At 37.6% G+C, this 24,197-nt stretch overlaps 1 protein-coding gene across 5 annotated transcripts in view; it reads right to left on the bottom strand.

Moving 5' to 3' along the window:
- The window catches only part of KDM4C (lysine demethylase 4C), a 280,048-nt gene that overhangs the window by 37,892 nt on the left and 217,959 nt on the right, over window positions 1–24,197 (bottom strand). For 4 of the 5 annotated variants that reach the window (XM_017732833.1, XM_017732834.1, XM_017732835.1 and 1 more), the window contains exons 19-20: window positions 9,920–10,040; window positions 6,054–6,145 (exon numbers count right to left, since the gene is read on the bottom strand). In XM_017732833.1, coding sequence (XP_017588322.1) covers window positions 6,054–6,145; window positions 9,920–10,040 — 213 coding nt within the window. Of the gene's footprint in view, window positions 1–1,468; window positions 4,216–6,053; window positions 6,146–9,919; window positions 10,041–24,197 lie in introns of those variants that run through there. The other variant, XM_008632553.2, reaches the window with a different exon arrangement.

Here is a 24,197-nt window from a genome sequence, read left to right as displayed (position 1 = left end):
TGGGTTTGTGTTACTGCCAGAGTTATTGCTGTTTGTTTGACTGGTTATACACATTTAGATATATAATAGTAAAGAACTGTTCTTCCTATTTCCCACATCTTTGCCTAAAGGCCCTTGATTTCAAAATTATAGTAACTCTGAGGGAAAGGGGTTACATCTGCCACTTCAAGGGAGGCTTCTGCCTTCCTTAGCAGACACCTGTCTTTCAAAACCAAGACAGAAAACATTGCTGTTCACTTGCATCACAGTTGGAAAATATAAAGAAACTTCAAAGCAAAAATATTTTGTAAAATTTTTCTATTACTCTAATTGAAAATTTTTAACCACCATAGCACAACACAATATATTGTAGAACTCCTATTAAGCATCAATAAAATTGCTTTGCTACAGTAATACAATAGCAAATAGGATTCAAAAGAAGTAATCTAATTTTTATCTAATTCTAGTAATTTGATTTTATCAGACCTTGCTTATAGCTGTGGAAATCAACGTCATAGCATTTATGCATTCTACTTCACAGCCCAGCATAAACTGAAGTACTTCAGATTCTTCCTTGAAATTTTTCAGATGAGAGTGAATAATTTCAATGTATCCTGACCAAACCACTACTTTCAGTACTCACCCATGACCTTCAGGATTTTTGAATACACAGAACAGCTGCTTCGCTCTTGTACGTATAAGGTAATAGAAATGGTTTGTCCTATCCTGGGGTATGCTGTGCTCTCTTGTTATGAACATTCAATTTTTGTGGGGTTTTTTTGGTGCTTTTGGGGTTTTGTTTAATCCTAGGAATACCATGCCAATTCAGTTAGCCAGTCTTTAAAAGGGCTTGACTCTTCCTACCTACTGCACTCTTCCTCATACAGTCACTGTGTATGTCAATGAAATGGTCATGAATGGTGACATGCTTTTTCACCAGGAAAGATGTATCTGTCTCTAACAGCAGGAGAGGTTTTAATGGAGTGAGAAATTGACTATTGGGAACTGGTTACACAGATAATAAGCAGCCCTGTTTTGGTGTCCACCTACCTGATTCAGTTCATGGCAAGCTTCTGGTTTCCCAGAGCATTGCACACCAGTGTATACTCTCTCTCATATACCTGAAAGGTCCATAACAATATCTGTTGTGGAACAGAAAACAAGACTCTTGAGGAATTGTAAGGGAACAGGAACTGTCTTTCTAGGCCAGTTGTTTAGCCAATCCAGCTTGCAAAGACCATGAGTCCTGAAACAGGAGGTGTGAAACTGCAATGATGACACTACACTTTTCATTCACTCAGGTACCTTTCTTAGTACCTTACAAAGGTCAGAACTAATTTCAGTGTCTTTGAGAAATTCCACAGTGATCTTCTTGATGAAAGGTAGAAGGGGAAACAAGCCAACTTTTTGCATGAATATTTAAAAAAAAAATTGCAACCCGTTAGTCAACAAATTTTAAGGATCTTGAAAAGAAAGATGCTGGATCCACTCTATAGAAATGAGGGGGTTTATTCACGGTGTCATAACATGGTGTCATATCAGAACCAGGAAAAGAACATGCATTTGATTTCTAGCCTCTCTTGTACCACACAGCATCACCTATTCAATTACAAAATATTTTAATATGTATTTAACCATTTAATAATGCCATAGTTTTTTTGAACCTTAATGGAAGAGTATAAAAGCTTTCTTACCACAGAACACAGTATTTTGAAACTAAGCTTCAGTAATTAGTTGTAGTGGGTTGACCCTGGCTACCAGGCACCCACCAAAGCCACTGTCACTCACCCCCAAAGCTGGACAGGGAGAAGCGAATGTAACAAAAAGTTAATGAGTTAAGGACAGGGAGAGATCACAAACCAATTACCATCTCAGGTAAAACAAGACTCAAACTGGGGATATTAACGGAATTTATTACTAAAAAAATCAGAGCAGGATAATGAGAACTAAAATAAAATCCTAAAAACACCTTCCTCCCATGTCTCCCTCTTTCCCCTGGGCTCTTCCTCCTACTCCCAGAGGTACAGGATGACAGTGAATGGGGGTTATGGTCAGTTCATCACACATTGTTCCTCCCAGTGCTCAGGGAGAGGAGTCTGTTCCAACATGGGGTCCCTCCCACAGGAGACAGCTCTCTATGAACTTCTCCAGTGTGAGCTCATGCATAGGCAACAACAGCTGTCCTTGAACTGCTGCAATGTGTGTCACTCTTCCATGGGTGCAATCCATCAGGCACAGCCTGCTCCAGCGTGGGTCTGTCTTGGAGCTGGCTGGCATTGGCTCTGCTGGACAGGGGGGAAGCTTTCAGCAGCTTCTCACAGAAGCCACCCCTGTAGACCCCACTACAAAAACCCAGTCACACAAACCCCCCACAACATGATCATTAGCTGCACAGAACTGCAGAAGGCAGCAGCAATCTTGCGTTTTGCAAATCTATCACTAGTTTTCATCTTTTCTTTACAATAAAAGAAGGAGCCCTGATACTCCGAAATATGCCAGACAGCATCCACCAAAACCAGTGCCTTTAGAGAAAGTGTTATCAATTAGATATACATTCCAACTGTCACAGCTAAGCAATTTCTTAGACTAAAGGGATTCTGAGTGATTTCATGGTACAAGAAAAGATAGTTAATGTAACACAGAAAACTTACACTGTCATTTGAGGTGTCACATAGCAATCAAAAGGATTTTACTGTCCACTTGAAAAAATAAGAATAATCATGCAAGGGCTTCAGTGAAACAAAGATCTGTATACCTCAGCATATAAAGGACTGGGGTTTTGCACAGAAAAAATCTTTGGGTCCATGTATTCTGTTTTTTGGAAGCAGAACCCTAGAAACAGCAGTGCTCAGATATAAATTGGATTTTGAGAGGGCTCTTTTTCCTGTGGCAGACAGTCAGAAATCCTGCTGACTGTCCAATTTACAAGAAACAGATGATGTCATTTTGATAAAGCTCCCTTCTAGGTTCACATACCCAAGTGTTCAGACAAATTCAGACTTTCTGCTTTCTGTGAAACATCTGAAAAGGTCAAGATCCCAAAGACTGATGAGAAATAGAAAGACAAGAAATTGAAGTACAGTACTTATCAACTCTGCATTTTAACATTAAGCTATGTGAGTGTCTGTGTGTATATTCTGTTGTGTTCAGGAAAATACAGCATATTCCTATGCTATAGGAATCATGATTCCTATAGGTATGAAACAACAGGGTTGAAAATCACATCAACAGGAAAAATGTTGCAATTGTAGTAAAGTATTTATTTTAAAACATTATTACCTTGCTAGAACATTATCTCAAAATAAAAACCATAATATATTCATTCAAAACTAGACTGTTAAGCATATATATTTAAACTCTAATTTGCATACACATAGTGAAAGAAACTTATTTTATTTTACAAGTAGGTATTTTTAATAGACTTTATGAAAAACATGTTTAAAAATAACCATCAAAATCTGTCTCTTTAAATATACAAAATATCCTTGCTGTGCTGTGCTTGCTGTGTTCTCTTTAAAGCCAAAAATATGTAAGCCAATAGCTGAGTCCACATCAATCCTACTGAAAACAGTAGTGACATAAAAATGTAAAAGCACTGTACAAAGTAAGTACAGCCTTTGTTTGTCTCAGTACTGTACATACCTGTTTTTGTTTTAAAAATGTTTTATAAAAACTGCTATTCTTGAACTTAACATCCTTTCCCATGTGCAGAAAAAAGTGAGCCACTGACATTTTATCTGTTTACTAAAACGTCTCCTTCTCAGAATTGTGAATCGAAAAATTCAAAGGAATTTTACCACTTATTTCAATGAGAGCAGGACTGAAACTTCAGTGTATCATTTAGTAATCTCTCTTGGTTTTCACCCTAGTTTTATAATGCAAAATATTACAAATTCTTAAATACAGTAACTAAAGAAATCAGAACTCAAGTACTTCAGATTACAAGGCTGGTGCATGGATTAGTTCACTGTAAAACAGAGTGTTCAGTTAAAGGAAACCCAATTGCAAATAATGCTGCATGCTTTTTAATCAAGAACCCTCTCTCTTCTCTCGCTTGCTTTATAGTCCCTTCTGGCATTTCTTCTGGAATGAGCTTTTTAAGAAGGTGCGGTATCCTGGATCATCCACATATTCATTCTTAAAACGAGAACTCAATACTCTCTGCCTTTTCTTCTCTCCCAAGATAATATCTGCTCCATAAAATGTGTCTTCAAATCTCATGTCAGAAGCTGTAGACTAAAACCAGACCTTAATTACACATATGCACAATTTTTACCTTTCCATATTTTGCAGGTCCTATTCAGTATTTAATTCTCTACATCTGTAGTGTTGCTTGGAAACATGTAACTAACACCTGTTGTTAGTCTGGATTTTATCCAGGTATCACACAATCATGCTAATTCTAGGTGAGAAAACAGTGCTATGGAAGTGATGCAGCTGTTGGGCAGGTTTGATCCTAGCAGTATCCTGTTGTATTCACCACCTTGTGTTATTCAGGGAAGCTTTAAATACGAGGTACTACGTCATGGATGCCTGAAGAGAAACCTGGGCACTGCCTAATTTGCAAAGGATCAGGGTCACAGTTTGGTCACTTGTCATCAAACTTAAACCAGCTGGGAATCTAATAAAGCAGTGGGACAAAAAACAGCAAGCTGTTTGGACAAAGTCAGAGGCAGAATACTTCAGACCAACTTTCACTGCTAGAGTTATGGAAAAATTCCCAAGATAAAGAAAAACATCATTTAGAAGGAACTGGTGTGTTTTAACTTCAATAGACAAAAACAGTATCATAGGCTATCTTTAACTTGCACTGTGTTCAGTGCAAGGAGGGGAGGAGGTCTTGGGCATGCCTTGAGGACTAACTTACATATTTCTAGAATTTGAGGCACTAGTAGAAAATCATGCAAAGGTCTGAGCAATGGCTATGGTGTGTTTTATTCAGCTGACCAAGTTTAATGTTTCTAACCTATAGTTAACTCCCTAACGAAGTTAATGATGTAAAATTAAAAAAATAAATAAATAGAAATACTGATTTATAGAAAATCAATTTTAAAATCAATAGCATAAATCCTGTTACTATTATCTTGAGAATGTAACAGTTTGCATTCTTTAGAGCATGCAGTTAATTAGAGAAGCTGTTTCCATTTGGTCTCAAAAACAAAAAAATGGCAATGGGATGCTTTCCAAATATAAGAAAAAAACCCCATTGAATATAATCAAACGGTTCTTTTAACATTTTCCAAGACATCTGTCTTAACCCTAATCAGGACACTGAAAGATCTGTGCATTTATCCCTAATTCACTGACAAAAAGTTTTCTTAACCCAGAATATCTGACCAGTGCACTTTGCATTAGAAAGAACTGTCTTAACACAGGTAAAAGCAGCCATCTCCTCTAACAAATGTATGTTAGCCTTTTTCAGCCTCTTAAGTATTATGATCTCTCTGAGCTTCAGCACTTTTCCACTTGGCATACATACATACATAGCTAGTGGATGTGTTTTGAAACAGCAGGAAACTTTAAAAAAGGAGCAAATATTTGGTCTTAAACCAAAGACTAGTGAAATGCTGATAAATCCTGCCAGCAACTTTAATGAGTTTCGATCAGTTACATTGTTTCTTACAAGAAGTTAATTGCCTGCTTATTAATTCAAGGCTTTTAAAATCACAAAGCTCTGAGAAGCTGGGAAGTTTTTTAAAAACTATACATGTAATAAGCATACTGAAAGAATAGAATGTCTGTCAATTTAAATGTTTACTAACTTGATCATTCCTGATCTGACAGATGATCAAACATGATGTGCCTTTTAGGAGAAAAGAATTATGTCTGACAACAGTACTTGCCTGGAAGAACAACTAACCATCTCACCAGCAAATGGACACATCTCCTAATTGGGCTGATTTAGCCACTCTTAATAGCACAGACTTTACAAAACATGAGTCAGTTTAAACCAAAAATCCAGAATAAATCCAAGTATTGTGTTATTGGCATTTTGAGCATATATATATATACGTGTGTATATATATATATATATATATGTATATAAAATAAAGTTAGCACCAGCAAATACTCACTAAACGTGCTTTTACTCTCTTCGGAAGCTCTTCATCCAGTGTATATATTTCCTCTCTCTTCATTACTATTTGAGAACCATCTTCAAATTCCAATTAATTGAAAAAATGGGTATTTGAAAATAAAATAATAATTAACTCTTGCAGGAAGTTCCTGTAAGTGTTTCCAGATAAAAATACATATGTTAGCAAAGAAGACTTACACACAAACATTTTGCTGTTTTAGCACAAAACTAGGCTGAAACATAAAAAATGTTACTTTTTATGAATTGCAACACATAGTTACATTGAAAATAATATCTAAGCAGAGGCTTCAAAATCAGTACTGACACATATATAATAAAGTAAAACTTGTTAGATTAGGAATGCTGAACAAGTAACAAGACAGGCAACATTATTTAGCAGGAGTGACATATTAAAATGTCCTTGTATCATTTTTAGTTGTCTCTAATTTTTTTACTTGCTTCTAATAAATAAAAAATTAATTTTAACATCCATGATTCAAGGTTGAGGAAGACCATGTCAAAAGAAAGTGTGAGTGACAACTAAGGAAATACCAGTTAACAGAATTTTATTGAATCTGATGGAATTTCTTTTAAATGCTCTGTTCAGAAGATGAAAAGCTTTATCATGCTTAGGTTTAGATTTAATCCAATATGAACCCCGTTAGCAGAAAATGAGAAAGGAAATGTAACTAGGTGTGAGGAATGTTAAAATGCTGAGGCTTTGAAGCATTTAAGCTTTTTCAGTAGCTGCTGATTTTTTCCTCTATTTTAATACTTCATCTAACAGTTTTGAATTCCAGCTATTATCTGTGATGGCAGTTTAGCTCCCACAGAAACTATAATTTAAAGTTTGGTATAAAATTAGAAGTCTCATTCTACATCCTCAGGTGATTTAATGAGACTATGTGAATGACAACAGCACACTTGACTAGAAGAATAAGCATAAATACAAACATAAGAGAACACTGACTTATCAAAAGTATTATTACAGATAAAACTGAAAAAGCATGCATTTGAACTCGTAAATGGACTGGGTTTTTAGTTTCAAATTAAAAGCTTGCCATGGCTGAGTATGTCAGATTAATATGTGAACAGCTGAAAAATCCAATACTGTATATCCATTCTTGAAAGCCAGGATGAAGACTATGATCTATTAACTTCTTTAAAAACAATTTTTTCACTGCAGCTAACAGGGATGCCCAAATCTGGAATGCATTTAAAATGCATAGAGCACACAGATGGATAACAAAGTCATAGGAGTCATCCTTACTCCTCTCTGCTCCTGTTACTAACCCCATAAGCCTACTCTGTTACCAGTATCTTAGAGGAACTTAAACGTTGAAGTGCCTTAAGCTTTTTTAATTAAATGATGGCAATCCAGGATGCAGCAACAGTCTTTCTGCTATCCCTGCTCTTTCCTGCACAATACACATTTGGTAATGTTCTTGCACAATAGAGTTGGTAATAATGTTTTTTGTATCCGTGGTGAAAATACTGGGTAGGAAATTAACTCTGCCACTCCATGTGATAAGAAAATCTCCTCTTAAACGGTCAGTATCTTTGTTTTTACTCACAGTGTGCAGTAGGATGCAAGTGCTTCATACCAGAGAATCTGTCACGCTTGCAGTATGAAATACATTGCACATTTATCAGAAGAGTAACTGGAAGTTCTTCAGTTATAATCCAGCATATCACACTGGAAATAATTTGCCTACACTTGATAGCAAACACAACAAGAGCTTCTCTAAGACTTTCAACAGTATCATGATTCATGCAAAATATAAGCCCACCATCTCTAATAGCTCAAATTCAATTCAGATGGCAGATCCTACATTTCAAATCATCAGTTTTATCAAGTAAGTTGTTTTATTTGGATTCTGCTGCCATACTGAGTCTGTATTACATGTTACTATCTTCATTGGGATTTTCTTCTATAAGAACATAATAAATTAAAGCAAAAGCTGTTAGAAAGCAACTAACGGAGTGAATGGATAATTTAATAAACTCTAACTCAATTGTGAACCTCAATATCAGAAATCATCAAGAAATCAAATGTAGATCACATTAACAATTTCACTTGAACACCTGCTTCATTCGGCTGTTATAGCTCTGCTTAGGGACTGTGTAGGATACTGGCTTACAAATGTCAAACTGTATGACACAAATTCTGATGCCTTGTGTCATACCTCCTGTATGCTCAAGTACTCCCACATTTGGTACAAATGTCTGATGAACATGAGGAAAATTCACAGATTTTTTCAATGAGAACAGATTTGCCATATGAGATCTAAGAAATCACACAAAAGACTGGATAAGAGAATCTCAAAGGTGCAACACAGATCACACTAGAAGAAAATAAACCTTTGTGTGTGTGTGTGCGTCCTGAGAGCTTTCAGACACTGTTTATAAAGACCAGAGGAAGAACTACTTATAGGTCTTGAAGTTAACCTTGCACCCTCGCTGTCATAAACTTTTTGTAATCTGTAGCCACATGGCAGCCTCCTCTCTCATCCTGCAGACTGAAACACCTGCTTGTCTCTATAGTTCCATGTATTGCAATATGGACTCCCTCTCATCTTTAAACTTTGTCATTTCCCCCATTATAGGGGTTGTTAAAGGCAATTTACAGGAATTTATGTTTGTTATGCTGAGGAACTCTAAATCTTGCTGAGCCTCCACATGCTTATCCATTTTCCTTAAACAAAACTGGTCTCATCATGTTGCTGAAGAGGTCTAAAATAAGACAAAGTTGTTTGTTTTGACTATGTCAGATTCCTTCAAATATGAAAGATAACAACATTCATCTAATTTACCTCACAGTACTCTTCAGAAGACCAGTTGTTCAAAAGATTAAATGATTTGAAGATTAATGTTACTATAGAAAAATAATCTTCATACTTTATAAAGAACTTTCCACCTTCACAACATAATACAGCTGCTAAATATAAGGGAAGAGGTAAGATTTAGAGACTAGCTCAAGGCTTTAGGCATTTGAGGACTTGAATTCGATTGCAAGTCATTGGCAAAGTGAGAAGGTCAATGCAGCAAGTGATTTAGCTTCCCTGTGCCTTAATTTATCTACAGATATAATAGTAAATTTGCCATTTTCGTACAGTAATGTGAGGCCTCCTGATGAAAAGAGTTACATAAGTGAAAATTATTACATATATATAAAGGAAATGTATCTAGATTCTCATTCTTTCAGAAGTGCTATTATTATTGTGATTGTTTTATTGCAGTTTCAACCATTCACTTGGGTACTCAAAGCTGCTGACTGATTTTTCTCAAAGGCAAGCCCATAAAAAACCAGTAATTGTTACTCTGAAACCAGAAGTCAGCTTTTTAGCCTTGCCTTCACTGTTCATTTCCTTTTTGCCTTTGCTGAGTATAAAATGCTCCTTAAGATTAATAAATTCAAAAATGCCTCAGACAAATGAATGTTATACTCTTCTTACTGTCCTCGCTCCCAACCACTTACAGAATGCCTCAGGTTCACTGTAGGCAAATACCAATACTTGATTTTATGTCATTAATCATCTAATTAGCTGATATAAAATAAAAGTAAATAACCCACAGAAAATAACAAATGTTATCTTGCAATCTTAATGTTTCACCTGTTTATCTGACTTCTTAGTAAAGAAGAGATTTTCTTGATTTTGTAAGAACAAGTGAAACCTCACACCCGAAGAGTGCACAACACTTGCTACTGGGTTAGAAAGTTTTATGTATTAGTTAAAGTGTGGTAACAGTTACAGTAAGAGTCCACTCTTCAGCATTCTGGCCACTCTAATACTAGAGCCAAACGAGCAATTTACAATAAAGACATCTGAAAAGCAAGTGCATGGTAATAAATATAGATACTCACCTGATACATGTGAGCTGTATTTGTTCCCAGATACTTTGCACCATACAGTTTTCCATCAGGCCATTTCACTTGGACAACCTCTCCCTCTGCAGGTGGACCCAGCCTTACACAGTCTCTGCTCTATTTACAAAGAAGGATGGATTCTCAAATCAGTGTGTGAGCCACTGAACTTAAATTACCAGTAAGATGCTTTTACAACTTTGTAATTGGAGAAGATTTATTACCATGCATGTTTCAAGTTTTATAATCCTGCTAATGAGCTAATGCTAATGTTAGCCCTTATGAAAATGAAATACTGACCAAAGAAACACTCTCTTTACAGCTTGATGCTGCATTGGCAAGACAACGTATGCATAAATCAGACAGCTATCAGCAACTGTGATACACTTCCACCAAAATTAATTTCTAACACACATTGAAAATAAGGATCACTAAAGTGCAATTGCATATGTGCAACACTTTCTCTTTTGCATATCCCAGTAATTCATGTTTTGTTAACCACAGCACATTTTTGCTTGATGCTATCTTTGCTGACTGAAACATATGTGGATCAAACCATAAATCGTGAGAATGCCAATGAGATTTTTGCTTAGCTGCTGGAGAAACACTGAAAGAATCCAAATGCTTACAAAATAAAATTAGGGGGAAATATTTTTTTCCCGTAAGATATAAAGCATTTTTGTTCCAATGGTTTGGCCAACTTTTGTGCCTGACTTGTTGAGCATGTCAGAGTATCAGTAGCTGTTTTCTTTTGTCCCATATGTCTTGGTACAAACTAAACGACTCATTTTCAGAGCATGCCAACCACACACCCATACCAGCAGCTGCTCACATGAGGAAATAAGACAAAGGATCAGAAAATGATGTGTCACATCTGGGCTCACCAATTCTTTGGTCAAATGCTCACCCCAACAAAGGCATTTCTACTTCATAGTGATTACATGACAAGACCTGTCCTGTAAATTAGTGCTAATTTAGTGGTATTCTCCTAGGTGTTAGAGGACTTACTCAGTGACCACATTACCTGAGCTCACTCATAAGTGGTCTAGAGTGGGAAGAGAAAAGATAAAGACAAGGACTCAGGTATAAGGACTCAGTGACAAGGTCCTGCAGGACGTGGCGCTATCTCAGGCTGCCACAATAGTATCACCATTTTCTTAGATTTATTTAGAATAACTTAGAAAACTATTTGTATTTTGAGTTGAACAATTCACTTCCAACAGAGGCCAATGATTGTCATGACAATGAACCTAAAATGTGGAGCAAAAATGCACTACAGTGATCCTCACTTGGATGTTATCTTGATATAATATCATTCGAGCCAAATTCAACCTTTATAAACTCATTTTAGTCACATGTATCTTAATCCATGAGTTTGATTCAACACAGGATGAAAGAAATTAAGAGCTGGATTTTCACAGAAACACTGTCCTGCATGACAATACTGTCTCTGTCACCCCTCAGGTGCCGTGCAAAGGGGACAGCTTTAAAATATGCCCTCTGTGTTTGCCTGGCAAAGGTTGCTGTGACAAACACAGAAAGATATGTCCTTTCAATGTCACCATATATTTGGAGTAGGTGGAATTACTGTATTATCCTTCCCAATATTTTCAGGAGAGGCAGAAGGAAAGGGGAAGGGATGGCTGCTGCAGTGGAATCATTATGACTTCGCAGGGGACAGGGATTACTAAATACTATCATACCTCTGACTATAAATTAAATTAGACTGTATTTTTAGTTGCTTTCTCCTCAGTGATGACTGTCAAAATGGTTATTGTCATTATGATACTTCTGCTGTCTATTTACTGCAAAAGTGCAAAAATGAGTCTTGGCTAAGTGTCTTGAAACAAACTTTTAAAATGCACCATGGAATGGAGTAAATTTCCTGAAAACTAACAATCCAGCAACAACGTCAAGCCTAACATTAATTTTCCAAGAACAAAAGCCCAGCATGAATTACTCCCTTTGCAACTTGCACAAGAAAAAATATCTCACAGACTCTCTTGAATAGCTAATGGAATTGCTCATTTGGAAAATTAGAGTCCTCATGCAAATAACTAGACAAATAACAACCTCATTCTTCATGTATCATCACAATGTCTTAGTCTATGGAACAATATTTGGGAAATTGGTACTAGTTTTTATTAATTTCTACCAGAGCTCCTACCTTTTATTTTCACAGGATCGTAACCATTTGAGATTCTCTTTCTACTGCACAATTAATTCTTACAATTTTTTTCTTGGGAATGATTAGATCTATTTCTTAGACTGACAAAATGGCAAAAATGCAACCTCACTTTTTTCAATTGTATAATGAAAAGTCAGACAGCAGGGTATGGCAATCCTTCAACATCCTCATATACCAGCCGTAAATAACACATAGTGTGGGTTCAACCTACATTCAGCTTATAAACCATGTACATTTCCCATACAATTACATAATGTATTTCCTTCTTTATAGAAATGGACAAATCGTGTCCATCTGTACTGAAAATACAATTCACTTTTATGTCCAGTTTCACATTCCTCCTGTTGGCACAGCTCAGAGCTCCAACTCCAACCATGACTAGCTATCTCTAAAGATGAATACTTCAAGGCCTCCCTGAGCCATTAATCCAGCATTCAGCAACCCTCACAGAGAAAAAGCCTTTTCTTAAATGAAGAAAAATTCTGTGTTGAGGAACTTCCTGTATTTCAGTTGGTACCTGTTGTCTTTCATCCTGTCACTCTGCATTACCAAGAAGTGTGTGGCTTCATCCTCTTTACTTCCCCCATGGCGTGTTTATACATTTGAATAAGATCCTTCTGAGTCTACTGTTCTGCTGAACAGTCCCAGCTCTGTCAGCCCCCTCACATGACAGATGCTTCAGTTCCTCCATCACTTTCATAGCCTTTTACCATATTTGCTCCTCTATGTCCACATCCTTCTTGTACAGGTAAGACCATAACTAGACACATTACTGCAGATATAGTCTTCCCAGTGTTGTGTTTACAGCCCTTCAAATAGACACTTTAGGAGCAAAACCTGTAAATAATAATAATAGTTCTGGAAGTTTTCTTGTTCATTAAAGGTTTAGAAACATTTCTTCTGGAATTAATTATACACACTAAACTAAAATAGTAAGCAATCTATTTGCAATAGATTTTGGAAATACATGTTGAAATACTGGCGTTGTCTTCTACACTAAGGAATTCACATGTACAGCACTGCAGATAAAGAAGATATTTTTTTTCTATTCTTCCTCTGATATTCCGTTGTTTTTAACAGACAGGTTGATTTGGTTATTAAGACGGGACTGCAAATTTGCGAATAACAAATCCAATTGCAGTGGTAGGAGATGGTTGACACAGACTAGGAACTGTGGAGCCACACTAAGGAAATAAAAGGAAGACTGCACCTGAAGCATGCACTGGAATCCAGGAACTGGAAATGTTGCAATATTCCCATAATTTGAATACAGCCACTGACACTTGAAGAAAGTATCTTCAGATACATTCAAATGCTTTCCTAAATCAAGGCTAAAAGGTATAGATATTCTGGTCTAAGGCGAACATATGAACTACTGAGATTATTCTCCCAAGCTGTCAAAAACTGATGTACCTTGGATGCCTATGATTTTATTTCAATAATGTTTTCCCTGATCATTAGGTTATTAAATCAGCTATCTCAAACTCAGTAATTATTTTTAAAATTGTAAGACTATAGGAGCCTTCGACTTCTTTTAGATTTGATCCAAAGGAGCCACACTGAAAACAATATCTACCCCTGAACCTCTGTATGGGCTTGGAGGAGCAGTGTTCCTTCCACTGTAAACGAAGCAAAGGTTTGTGTCCACCTGATGAAACTGAATAGGTACAAGTCTATGGGACCTGGTGATATGCAGCCTAGGGACCAGAGGGAACTGGCTGGTGCTTTTCTCAAGCCACTCTCTATCATATTTGAAAATTCGGAGCAGTCAGACAAAGTTCCTGGTGACTATAAAAGGAAACATCACTCCTATTTTTAAAATGAGGAGAAAGTAGAGACAGGAAAATACAGGCCTTTGAGCCTCACCTCTGTGCTTCAGAAGATCATGGAGCAGATCCTCATGGAAGACATGTCAAGGCACGTGCAAGACAAGGAGGTGATCCAAGACAGCCAGCATGGCTTTGCTAAGGGCAAATCATGCCTGACTGCTCTAGTTGCCTTCTATGATGGTGTTCTGGTTCTGGCCAGGACAGGGTTAATTTTTGCAGTAGCCAGGAGGGGGGCATGGATAGGGCCTGGAGGTTTTTCTATACCACCTCGTGTCATTGCTGGGCACAGGGAAAGGAACTCTCTTCTGGGGAGAAGGGGTTCCTTGCAGTCAGTGTGGTACAGGAAGCTATCTGGTACTGTCTACTGTCAGGGAGGGCACTGGTTATTGTATCTCAAGAGCTTGTTTGAAAACAGGAAAATGTGGCCCATATGGCATCTTTTAGAGGAAGTATAAACCCAACGGTAGACAAATATTTATAACTGCTGCAGAAAATAATAATACTCTAATAGAAAATCACCAATACTTGTCCATTCAAATCAGGGGTCTATCACATCACCTGGCTCTTGTTAATAGTTTGGATGATGTGATCCCACCCTGACTCAAGAGAGGATAGATGAGTTGTGATGATGAAGATCCCCAACTTGATCCTGCAATTGATAACTTAGACTGGTGTGCTTGCTTTCAAAGCTGCTTTTGCCTCCCCCTCATGCTTTTGCATAAGCATTCTGTAGAACTTCTCCTATCAGGATGAACAAAATCGATATTCATTTTGATCAGATCAGAGTGGGAGATTAGTAAACTCAGTTCTCACATCTGTGCTCTTACAGTAGGCTTACTAGGGGAGAGAAGAATAAAACACTGCAAGGTAAAAGACATTTGCAATCCGTAAGTAGCAAGTCTGAAGACCTTTCTCTAAAGCTGATGAGTATTCCTGAGACATTTCCCTGACACAGCCCTAAAAATTTGTATCTAAAAAAACCCCAATACAATAAAGATTGAGATTTCTTTTCCTATGTATGAAATGATAAGGCCAACAACTTGGAAAGGTGTTGAAGAAAAATAAATTTATGGTATACAGTAATAAATGTGAATATTCTCTGCTAGTGGTTCCCTCTTGAAGATTACTCATATTCACCACTAACTCATCTGAATAAGCATAAATTTTTTTCTCATAACACTGTTTACAAACCTGAGGTTTACATTCATCAACTGGCATAATTTGAAGTAAATTTTTAGACAGGCAGAATAGCCTCCTCTTTTTCTGAACCATTTCATTCTTTTCAAACTATTAAGTAATTTTCACACCTACCATACCAATAACATTCTTCCACCCATTTCCCCGGGGGGAGGACTCTGCAAAATCCGTAACACAGAGCAGTCAACTGTCATCAAGCATTAACTAAGACAGAAAACAAATCTGACTGGCACCTCTTTCTTCAGGAGTGTCTTAACTGAGTAATCCCAGTCCTGTGAACAACCTCAGGAGCTACCATTTTATTTTCCTCAACACTAATAGAACTGTTTATCTGTTTAACTGGCAGATACAGCACTGAGCTTTGTTACTTTTCAAATCACTCTGGTTTAGACTGTATTCAAAATAAATTATTTTTGTTTGTTTAAATTGTATTAAAACTACAGTATTTTCCTCAATGTCACTTAGCAAACATTTCTGCATCTCCTTGACACTCCTGGCTTTCACTTCCTGATCTGCTTTGTTTCCAAACAAGGTACAAAATGCCTCATTGTTTACTGAAATTCTTGTCAAATACCACTGACGGTATAATTGATATAAACAACATAGGTTGAAAGTGTTTAAGTGTGCCTCTTGCAACAGGTTTTATGAACTAGTACATACTTCTAATCTGTTTTTTGCTGTATGGCACTGTAAACATAGCAAGAGAATAAAATACACAGAAATTTAATAAATTATTTCACTTAATGGTAATGGAATTGAATAAAAATACACAGCTGACTGGGATTATTTCTCCTGGGATGCTATGAGTTTAAAGATGCTTCAAATGTTAGTTCAAAAGTAGTATTTGTAACAATTATTTTAGCTGAATGGATTTTCTCATCTATCAAAGTCACTCATTATTTCTGTATCATACGACACCAAAACCCTCTAGGAAATCATATTCCAATCACTCAACAGCAGTCTTCCAGAAAGACTGTTTAAGAATCCATTTCATTGTGCTGCTGCAGCTTTCTGTATTATAAAGTTCTTCCAAATTCCAGTATGCTCTTGTCCATGCAATCAGGCGAGATGGAATGGCAAAAGGCAGAGGTAAGCAGAAGTTTGGCTTCAGCCCCACAGTGTGCCTGGTGAAACAGATACATTCTGTATTGTTCCATCCCTTTTGCAGGGGGTCCATGGCACAATATATTAATGCTCCTCCTGGTAGACTGAAAGCTCGTAATCTAGCCCTGAGGTTACAAAGATCAAAGAGAAGCAGATACTGAAAGACCGACTAGAGAGAACTCAGGTTCTGTAATTGCGCTAAACTTGGCTTTCCTATGTACCTACATACCATTTTTACTCTAAATCATACTGTGTTTGTTCATAAATTTATACATATTGTTAAAATCAATCAGAGAAATAGAAACTGTTCATTTTCTGTCATCCCCTGCATTTCTTAAATACCTAAGAATAGTTTGGACCTTCCTATTAGTCTATCTAACCACAATTTGCATGAAGCAAGCCACAGTATCAACTTTTATCCTAGAAATGTCATAGTTTCTGAAAAATAACTTAAAATTAATACATGGTCTCCAAAAGTCAAAACTCCAAAACACCTTTGTCCTCTTATATTTGAGAAACTGAAATTCACTTTACAGCAAACTGAATTCATAGCATATTCATTTCAATTTAAAGCAAATGAGTATTCTTGTGTTAATCACAAAATTAACAGTAACTTCTCACAACACAGACAAAACACACTGAGTACATCTGATTTTCACTGGTAAGACTTCAAGTGGGTTTTCCCTAGACTTAAAACATAAAAAAGTAAGAAAAATCCAGGCCTGTTTATTTGGCTTTTGCACAGAAATGGTCCTCATGGTTACTCCAGCTGAAGTGGAGGAATAGCTTTTAAATTTTCCCTTTAAATTAGAACCTGAGTTAAATTTACTATCCTAGTTCATTGCTGCTAGGGTACACATCATGAGACATTGCTCCCTGTACAGACAGAAACCATGAAGACAGTTTAAGAGTGCAGAAACAAGCACAGGGTAGCCATATCGTCAGGAAATGGCCTTTCCAAGGCCATTCTGCAAAAGCACTTAACACAAATTTTCTTCTCTGCCTACATTCCTTCAGCTAATATTAACTTTCAACATGAATGCTAGTGATTAAGCTTCCACAGTCCTGCTCACTGGTGATTGTTTCATAAGGAGCATGACTAATGCAATTACAACTAATACCTACAATTTAGAGAAGCTGGCCATACAGACAAATACCACACCACAACTGCAAACACTGAATATATCTACCAACACCATTAAAGGGTAAGTGGAGAAAAAAATAGTGGAAACTCTCTGAAACAGCCACTAATCTCAACAGATTGTCAAACTTTGTTTTTCTTTCAGAAGCTGATAGTATACACTAGTTGACACAAATTTTTAGAAACACAAAATTCAGTTTCATATGTTCCAAGACAATTTGAATGAAAAGGAGAGTGGTAGCTAATTTGTCACAGTCAGAATTTTATCTAAACAGGAACAGCAATTTACACAGTGCATTAGCATTTGAAAGAGAAGGCCTGATTCCCAGGAGTGCAATTCTGGGTTTGAACTGGTATAAATTCAGTGAAATCACCAGATTAACAGAATAGTTACTGTAATTCAACAAATTTAACCTTGAATCATGTAATGCAAGTATAAAATTATTTTGAATTTATGTATATGTTGTCTTTAAAATACTACTGAATGTTCTTCTACAAAGTGAATATATGCTTTTACAAAAGAAAACTGGAACATAAATTGGACCATGCATTCTTATTTTCTATCTACCTTAGAAAGTTACTATTTTAAGCATTGCATTGCCTTTCAGCAAAGTATTTATAACACAGATTCAAGCATAATGCTAATAGATAGACACAGAATCGCCCCGAAGGCAACAACTCAAACCCGCATTGCAGAATGCGACTTAGGATGTCCAGGGTGGTACTGGGCATCACAATAAGGTACAGTAGAGAGGACACTAAAGGGTACAATATACTCTTATGGGACAAAACTGAGTGTCAGCAGTAGGAAGCTGAAGTTGCCAAGGACACCAGGATGTCTGATTTGCTATGAGGAACAAAGCTTCTGTAGTGCAACAGAAAATCCTAGCTTTTGCTTACAGTTAAGTCAGATGAGACTGAATACTACTACCTCATATCCTGCCCACCTGTATACTGGCTCCCTGTAAACCAGTTATAGTCAGATGAGTACAAAGACCAGTTCATGTGCTGCTCATGCCCCCTCCTCAGGACACAATACACACATGAAGGAAAATGCAAGTCTTCCAACACTTCCTCCACTGTCCCCCAGTAACTCTGGAAATAATCTGCTTCTGCACAACAGTAGTGTGAATTAACAGATACAAAAATCCTACAATTCCTGGATTACCTCCGAAAAGCGGTGGGAGGTGAAATAATGCTCCTATCCGAATCCCAGCAGTCCCACCTCATCTCAGTGGTTCCTGTCCAGTTCCAGGGATTTCACCATGCTCCACAGGCTCATCACAGATGTACTCATTGTGGTCCTGGACAAGGACACACACTGTCTTTTCAAACACAAGAAACATTGTACTATAACTCTGTCTCTCACCTGCCTCACTGCAACATCAGCCATCTTACCATGAACTGCAAAGTAATGACTTATCTTCCATTTTGTTTCTCCTGCTGAGCTGTGAGGCATTACCTTCAACTCATCTAACATCATTATTGTTAAGGATCCATAAAGCATTTCATCATAAAGTGGAAAAGCTATTCTACAAGGAAACCATATAAAGATAATATTTACATTTGAGGCTTTAATTTGCCTATAATCTGTTATATATTCATTTTTTTTATGCTTATCTACTAAGTTGCCTGTCTTTCTGCTGTAATAGGAAACAAAAAAGCAAGAGACACAGAAAAATTATTCCTGTTCTCCATAATGGAATAAAGTGAAAGTAACTAACTTAAATCAATACAGTTATAGTACTGTATAAATTTTAGATCAGACTATTGCATCTGTTGATTTTTTGTAGCTTCAGGAGTTAAACAGTGGAATAAAACCCTTCACTCTGCAGCCTTAGAACGTAGTCTTTGGTTTTGCAATAGCTTGATTTTAACTTATTAAAAGTACAGTTTTAAAAACGGGAATTAATTTGTATTAGTATTCAGAAGATGCAAACAATTATTCACATGTAAAAAGCATAGCATTCTGTGTATAAGCACTTGTAAATCTAGTGGGAAAAGTTCACAACTACAAAAATGTGTTAAAATAAATTTTCGCTGTTCACACAAAAGCGAAGTAAATTCTCCAAAACATATATAAATACTTATTAGAGTATTTCTCAAGACAAGAATGCAAAATCCTACACAATTTCTATAAATCCATCAAACCAGGAAAAGAAACCTAAGTTTTTTTCTGAGACATGTCATGCATCTCTCAAATTTGCTTTCCAAAATTTTTCAGAATTACCTGTCAATGATCACATCATACAACTTGCTGAGTAGTAATTTCAATTACACAGCAATTTTGTAATGCTGCAAAAAAACAAGTGTACCAGCCCAACATGAATTGCACATTATTCAGTTTATAGACTCAATGTCACAGTTAAGAAACTTTTTGGAAAGTTGCTAAATGCTGGAACCCTGGGTTAAGAGAATTTTAGTCTTTCAGTGCTGACAGGCAGGGATCCTCAAAAGCACACTGCACTTGACCTGAGGCCTTGGGAAAGGCTTCCCAAATTATGTGATAGCATTGAGATTGTTGCTGTGTAATTAAAAAAGAAGTTTGTTGTATCACTGGGTGGAATATGTAGAGATGTAGACATGTAACAAGATGTAGGATTTTGGGTGTAGGTTAGTTCTTCTTTCTTCTTCCTTCCTCTTCACAAGCCTGGGTGATCTGGTATTGGTTCAAAAAAAACCCGCAGTGTGGAACACAAATGATTAGTTATTGGATTATAAGCAAAAATAAATTAGTTAGTATTCCATAATTGGGTAGTTTGGGCTTTAAAAGACCTTGGAAGGTAGAACTCTGGGGCCATTTTCACCTTGTTAACTTAGAGGCACATTCTTTGCAGCTGCACTATAGATAAGAAATAATAAACATCTGAGTCCAAAGAAAAACTCTGCATCTCCTGCATTTCAATCTGAACTTTGAGTGAAAGAACCAAAAGACAGAGGCAGAGAAAGACAAAAGAACACAACAGAAAATTGAATAGCTAAACCAATTCATTATGTCTCTTTTCCCACATCACAAAAACAATTCTCAGAACTTTTTGACCAAGTTTATACCAAATACAATCTAGCCTCTTGCTACCTTCAGAAATGCATTACTTTCCTATTTCACATTCTCAGAAATTGCTGGTGATGGTGATACTGGAGTGCATCCAAAATCTATAGACTGCCCAGAAAGTGTGCTCATTCAACCAGTCTAATTTCCTTACCAATTTTTACAGATTTAAATACCATTATAATAAAACTTGAACAATAAGGTATTATTGTATACCAGCAGTCTAATGGATCTTTCACAGATACAAAGAGGCAGTAAGCACTACTATTTAAAACCTTGATTTGAACAGGTAGACAAGCAGAAAAGAATTGTCAGAAGATGTAAAGAGAGAAAGGTATAAAGAAGAGAAATCACTAGGAAAAAATGCTGGAAACTAGTCAGGAGTTTAGTCATTTATAATGCCAGACAACGTTGATAGAAGAAAAGTAACACATGTCTTCTTTGCAGAACAGATTTTCAATAGAAAACAGCATCTCTTAGGAATTACTAGGGCTAGAGTCTAAACCTCTGTTCTTTTAGATACAGGTGGACATTAAATGGGCTCTCAAGACACATGCTAGCCCAGTTATCTCCAAATGTCTATTGTTCAAGAAGTATGGATTTTCAAAAGCAGAGGCAAATGTATTAACATAACAGATACTGGGAAGCTGACTGAGTGTCACATCTGCAGACACACAATTCCTGCACCAGTGAAAGTCAGTAGTCATGGACAAAGTCATAAGGGACAAGTTCATGAAAACAAGTAAGATTTTGTTCTTAAAACAACATCCAGAGCACTGACACTCACAGGTCTCAAAAGTGAGTTACCGTTTCTAACCTGCACATGCAAAAAGTCCTACCAAGATAATGGCACATTATGGTTTTCTACTAATATTGCCTTTAGCTGGCCTGGAGGAAATAATTTTTGAAAAACTGTCCAGCTAAATCCCATTTGTTCTGCATCTCAAAGGAGGATAAAGTAAATCTGTTCTGTCTCTCATTTGTCTAATAATACCTAAGTGTCTTGGGACAATCTGTATTCAGTCTGACTCCTTCACCTGTAATTTACCCCAATTAGTTCACCTTGTCTCAGGTAATTACTAAGATTAGAAATGCCTGTACAGTTTCGAACCCCTGCCAGATACCTAGGCCAGGAAGGATCATGCAAAACCTCAGTAAGTCCATGGCAGATAGACTGGCAGCTTTATACACAAAGTGTATAGAGCATATGTGTATACAGTACGTATATACAATAGCATGTGGATCATGGGATGTCAAAACTTCTATTTCATAATTTTGTAGGATATTTTTTGTAGGAAGTGAGCAGTTGTTGTCTAGGAGAGTAGACGTTTGCAAAGAGGTCCCTCACTGAAAAAAGTTGTGGGTTATTGTCAGGGGTTTATTTCATTAACAGATTCTTAAATGACATTGCTGTCACATTGGCAGGTTTTTCTTCAAATACTAGTAATAAAAATGTGGGGTTTTTTTTTATTTTTGCCTTTTTTTTGTTTTTTTAACAAAGAAAGCAGGGGACAACAATTTTAGATGCTGTGAAATCTAGGTGAACACAGTTAGAAATTGTAGCCTTTGTAATAATTTCATTGAAGTAATTTGGTTGTCAGAGTTCCCAATAGCCCTGTTCCTCCCTCTCCTGACAGTGGCAAATTTAAAGTATTGATGGACACACAAAGACAGAGTTTAATCTCCTCTTTTTCTCTTCACACTGAGGGCTTTCTTGGGTCCACTGCTGGAGGAAGGTACTTGCAATAAGTATCAACAAAATTCTGTTAAGGATTCAGGTATCACTGTTGATACGTTAAAAAATTCACTGCTTGGTGGTGCTTTTCTCATGCTTGAATTTATCTGAAGATAAGGTGGCATCCACTTAAAAAAACTGGTAGACAAAAAAAATCGAGGAAAATGTTGGAGGGAGCAACGTGATACATGCAAAAATGAACTGAAATTATCTCTGAACAGAGAGGTCTAGCTGGAGCTCAGGAAAGAAAGGAGAGTTTATCACCATAATGAGAAGAGGCAGCCAGCTCCAGAGGACGACAAGGATGTTGTGAGGTTATGCAGGGAGAAAATTAGCAGGGCCAAAGCCCAGCTAGAATTTAATCTGTCTACTGCCATAAAAGACAATGAAAAATGTTTCTATAAACATTCACACCAAAAGGAGGGCTAAAAACACTCTCCATCCTTAACTGGATGCTGTGAGGAAGCATAGTGACAAAGAATGAGGAAAGGGCTGACGTACTTACTGCCTTCTTTGCCTCAGTCTTTAATACCGATTGTTCTGTGAGAACCAGTCCCCTGAGCTAGAAGACAGGTATAGGGAGCAGAATGAAGCCCCCATAATCCAAGAGGAAATGGTCAGCAACCTGCTACACCACTTAGACACACACAAGTCTATGGGACTGGGTGAGATCCACCCATGGGCAATGAGGGTGCTGGCGGAAGAGCTTGCTGAGCCACGTTGCATGATTTACCAGCAGTTCAGGCTAACCTGGGAGGTCCCAGTTGAATGGAGGTTGACAAATGTCACACCCATCTGCAAGATGGGTCAAAACGTGAACTCAGGGAACTACAGGCCTGTCAGCCCGAGTGCCAGAGAAAGAGGCACTTTCCCTCAGTGCCAAGGAAAGTCATGGAGCACATCATCCTAGGTGTCATCAAACAGCATGTGCAGGACAATGATGCAATGAGGCCCAGCCAGCAGGGGTTTTTGAAAGGCAGGTGCTGCTCGACCAACAGGATCTCTTTCTGTGACAAGGTGACAAGCTTAGTGGATAAGGAAAAGGTTATATATGTTGTCTATCTGGACTTTGGTAAAGCCTTTGATGGCATTTTACACAATATTCCCCTGGAAAAACTGGCCTTCCACAGCTTGGACAGCTTACACTGTTCACCAGGTAAAAAACCATCTGGAAGGCTGGGCCCAGAGGGTGGTAGTGGTAAGCTGGTCATCAGCGATTGTAGAGAAATGGCTGAGTGAACAAGGACATGTATACGTGCACAATCCAAGCTATATTAGTGAACTGTCCTTGACTAGGGAAAAAAGAGAGCAGTGCTGATGTGGCAAGCCGACAGGATGTTGCAGAGGGGGATGCTGACCATAGAAAGAGAAAGACTTACGTTAGTTAGTCATGTGCATATTAATCTGTAACCAATCGCTTGCTATTAAAGGCCGCGTGAACAGTAGCTGTAACCCAATAGTATGGAGCTTGCTTATGCGTGCTTGGAGAATTAGGGTATAACCATGGGACTGACAATAGAATAAATGGAGTTCCATCATATCTCTGTGAGAAGCGTGGTTCATCCCGGCAGATCTCTGGCTATTTCTGGCGTCCGAACAGGGACCATTCCTCAGAGGAAGATACGCTCACTGATCACCGAAAGAAGGGTGACGATGACGAGCGACAGAGATACTGCAGGCGGAAAGAGTCGACCGCGAGTCAAAGGATGTCGGTCAGGCCAGTAAGAAGGGTCGCTACCTTCCCTCCATGATACCCTGCTAGCATGGATTTAGAGTTTGCGGCAGCACAGAAATTACTCCTCAGTATCCTCGCTAAGCGAGGGGAGGAGGTCAAGGAAAAGGATCTAAATGAGCTCGTTTTATGGGCGTGGGAGCATGGACATTTGCGAGCCCCCCCCTCCTCTTCGATGCAGCCGAGTGGAGGGAAGTAGGGGATCACCTGTGGGACTGTACTATCCAGGGAAAAGGGAAAGAAATTACAAACTTAGGGCCCACCTGGAGAACTGTTATAAATGCCTTGAAAAATATGCAAGA

This window comes from Corvus brachyrhynchos, unplaced genomic scaffold (genome assembly GCF_000691975.1).
Source record: "Corvus brachyrhynchos isolate BGI_N302 unplaced genomic scaffold, ASM69197v1 scaffold194, whole genome shotgun sequence".
Classification (NCBI taxonomy): domain Eukaryota; kingdom Metazoa; phylum Chordata; class Aves; order Passeriformes; family Corvidae; genus Corvus; species Corvus brachyrhynchos.
This window is presented reverse-complemented; position numbering and strand designations above follow the sequence as displayed.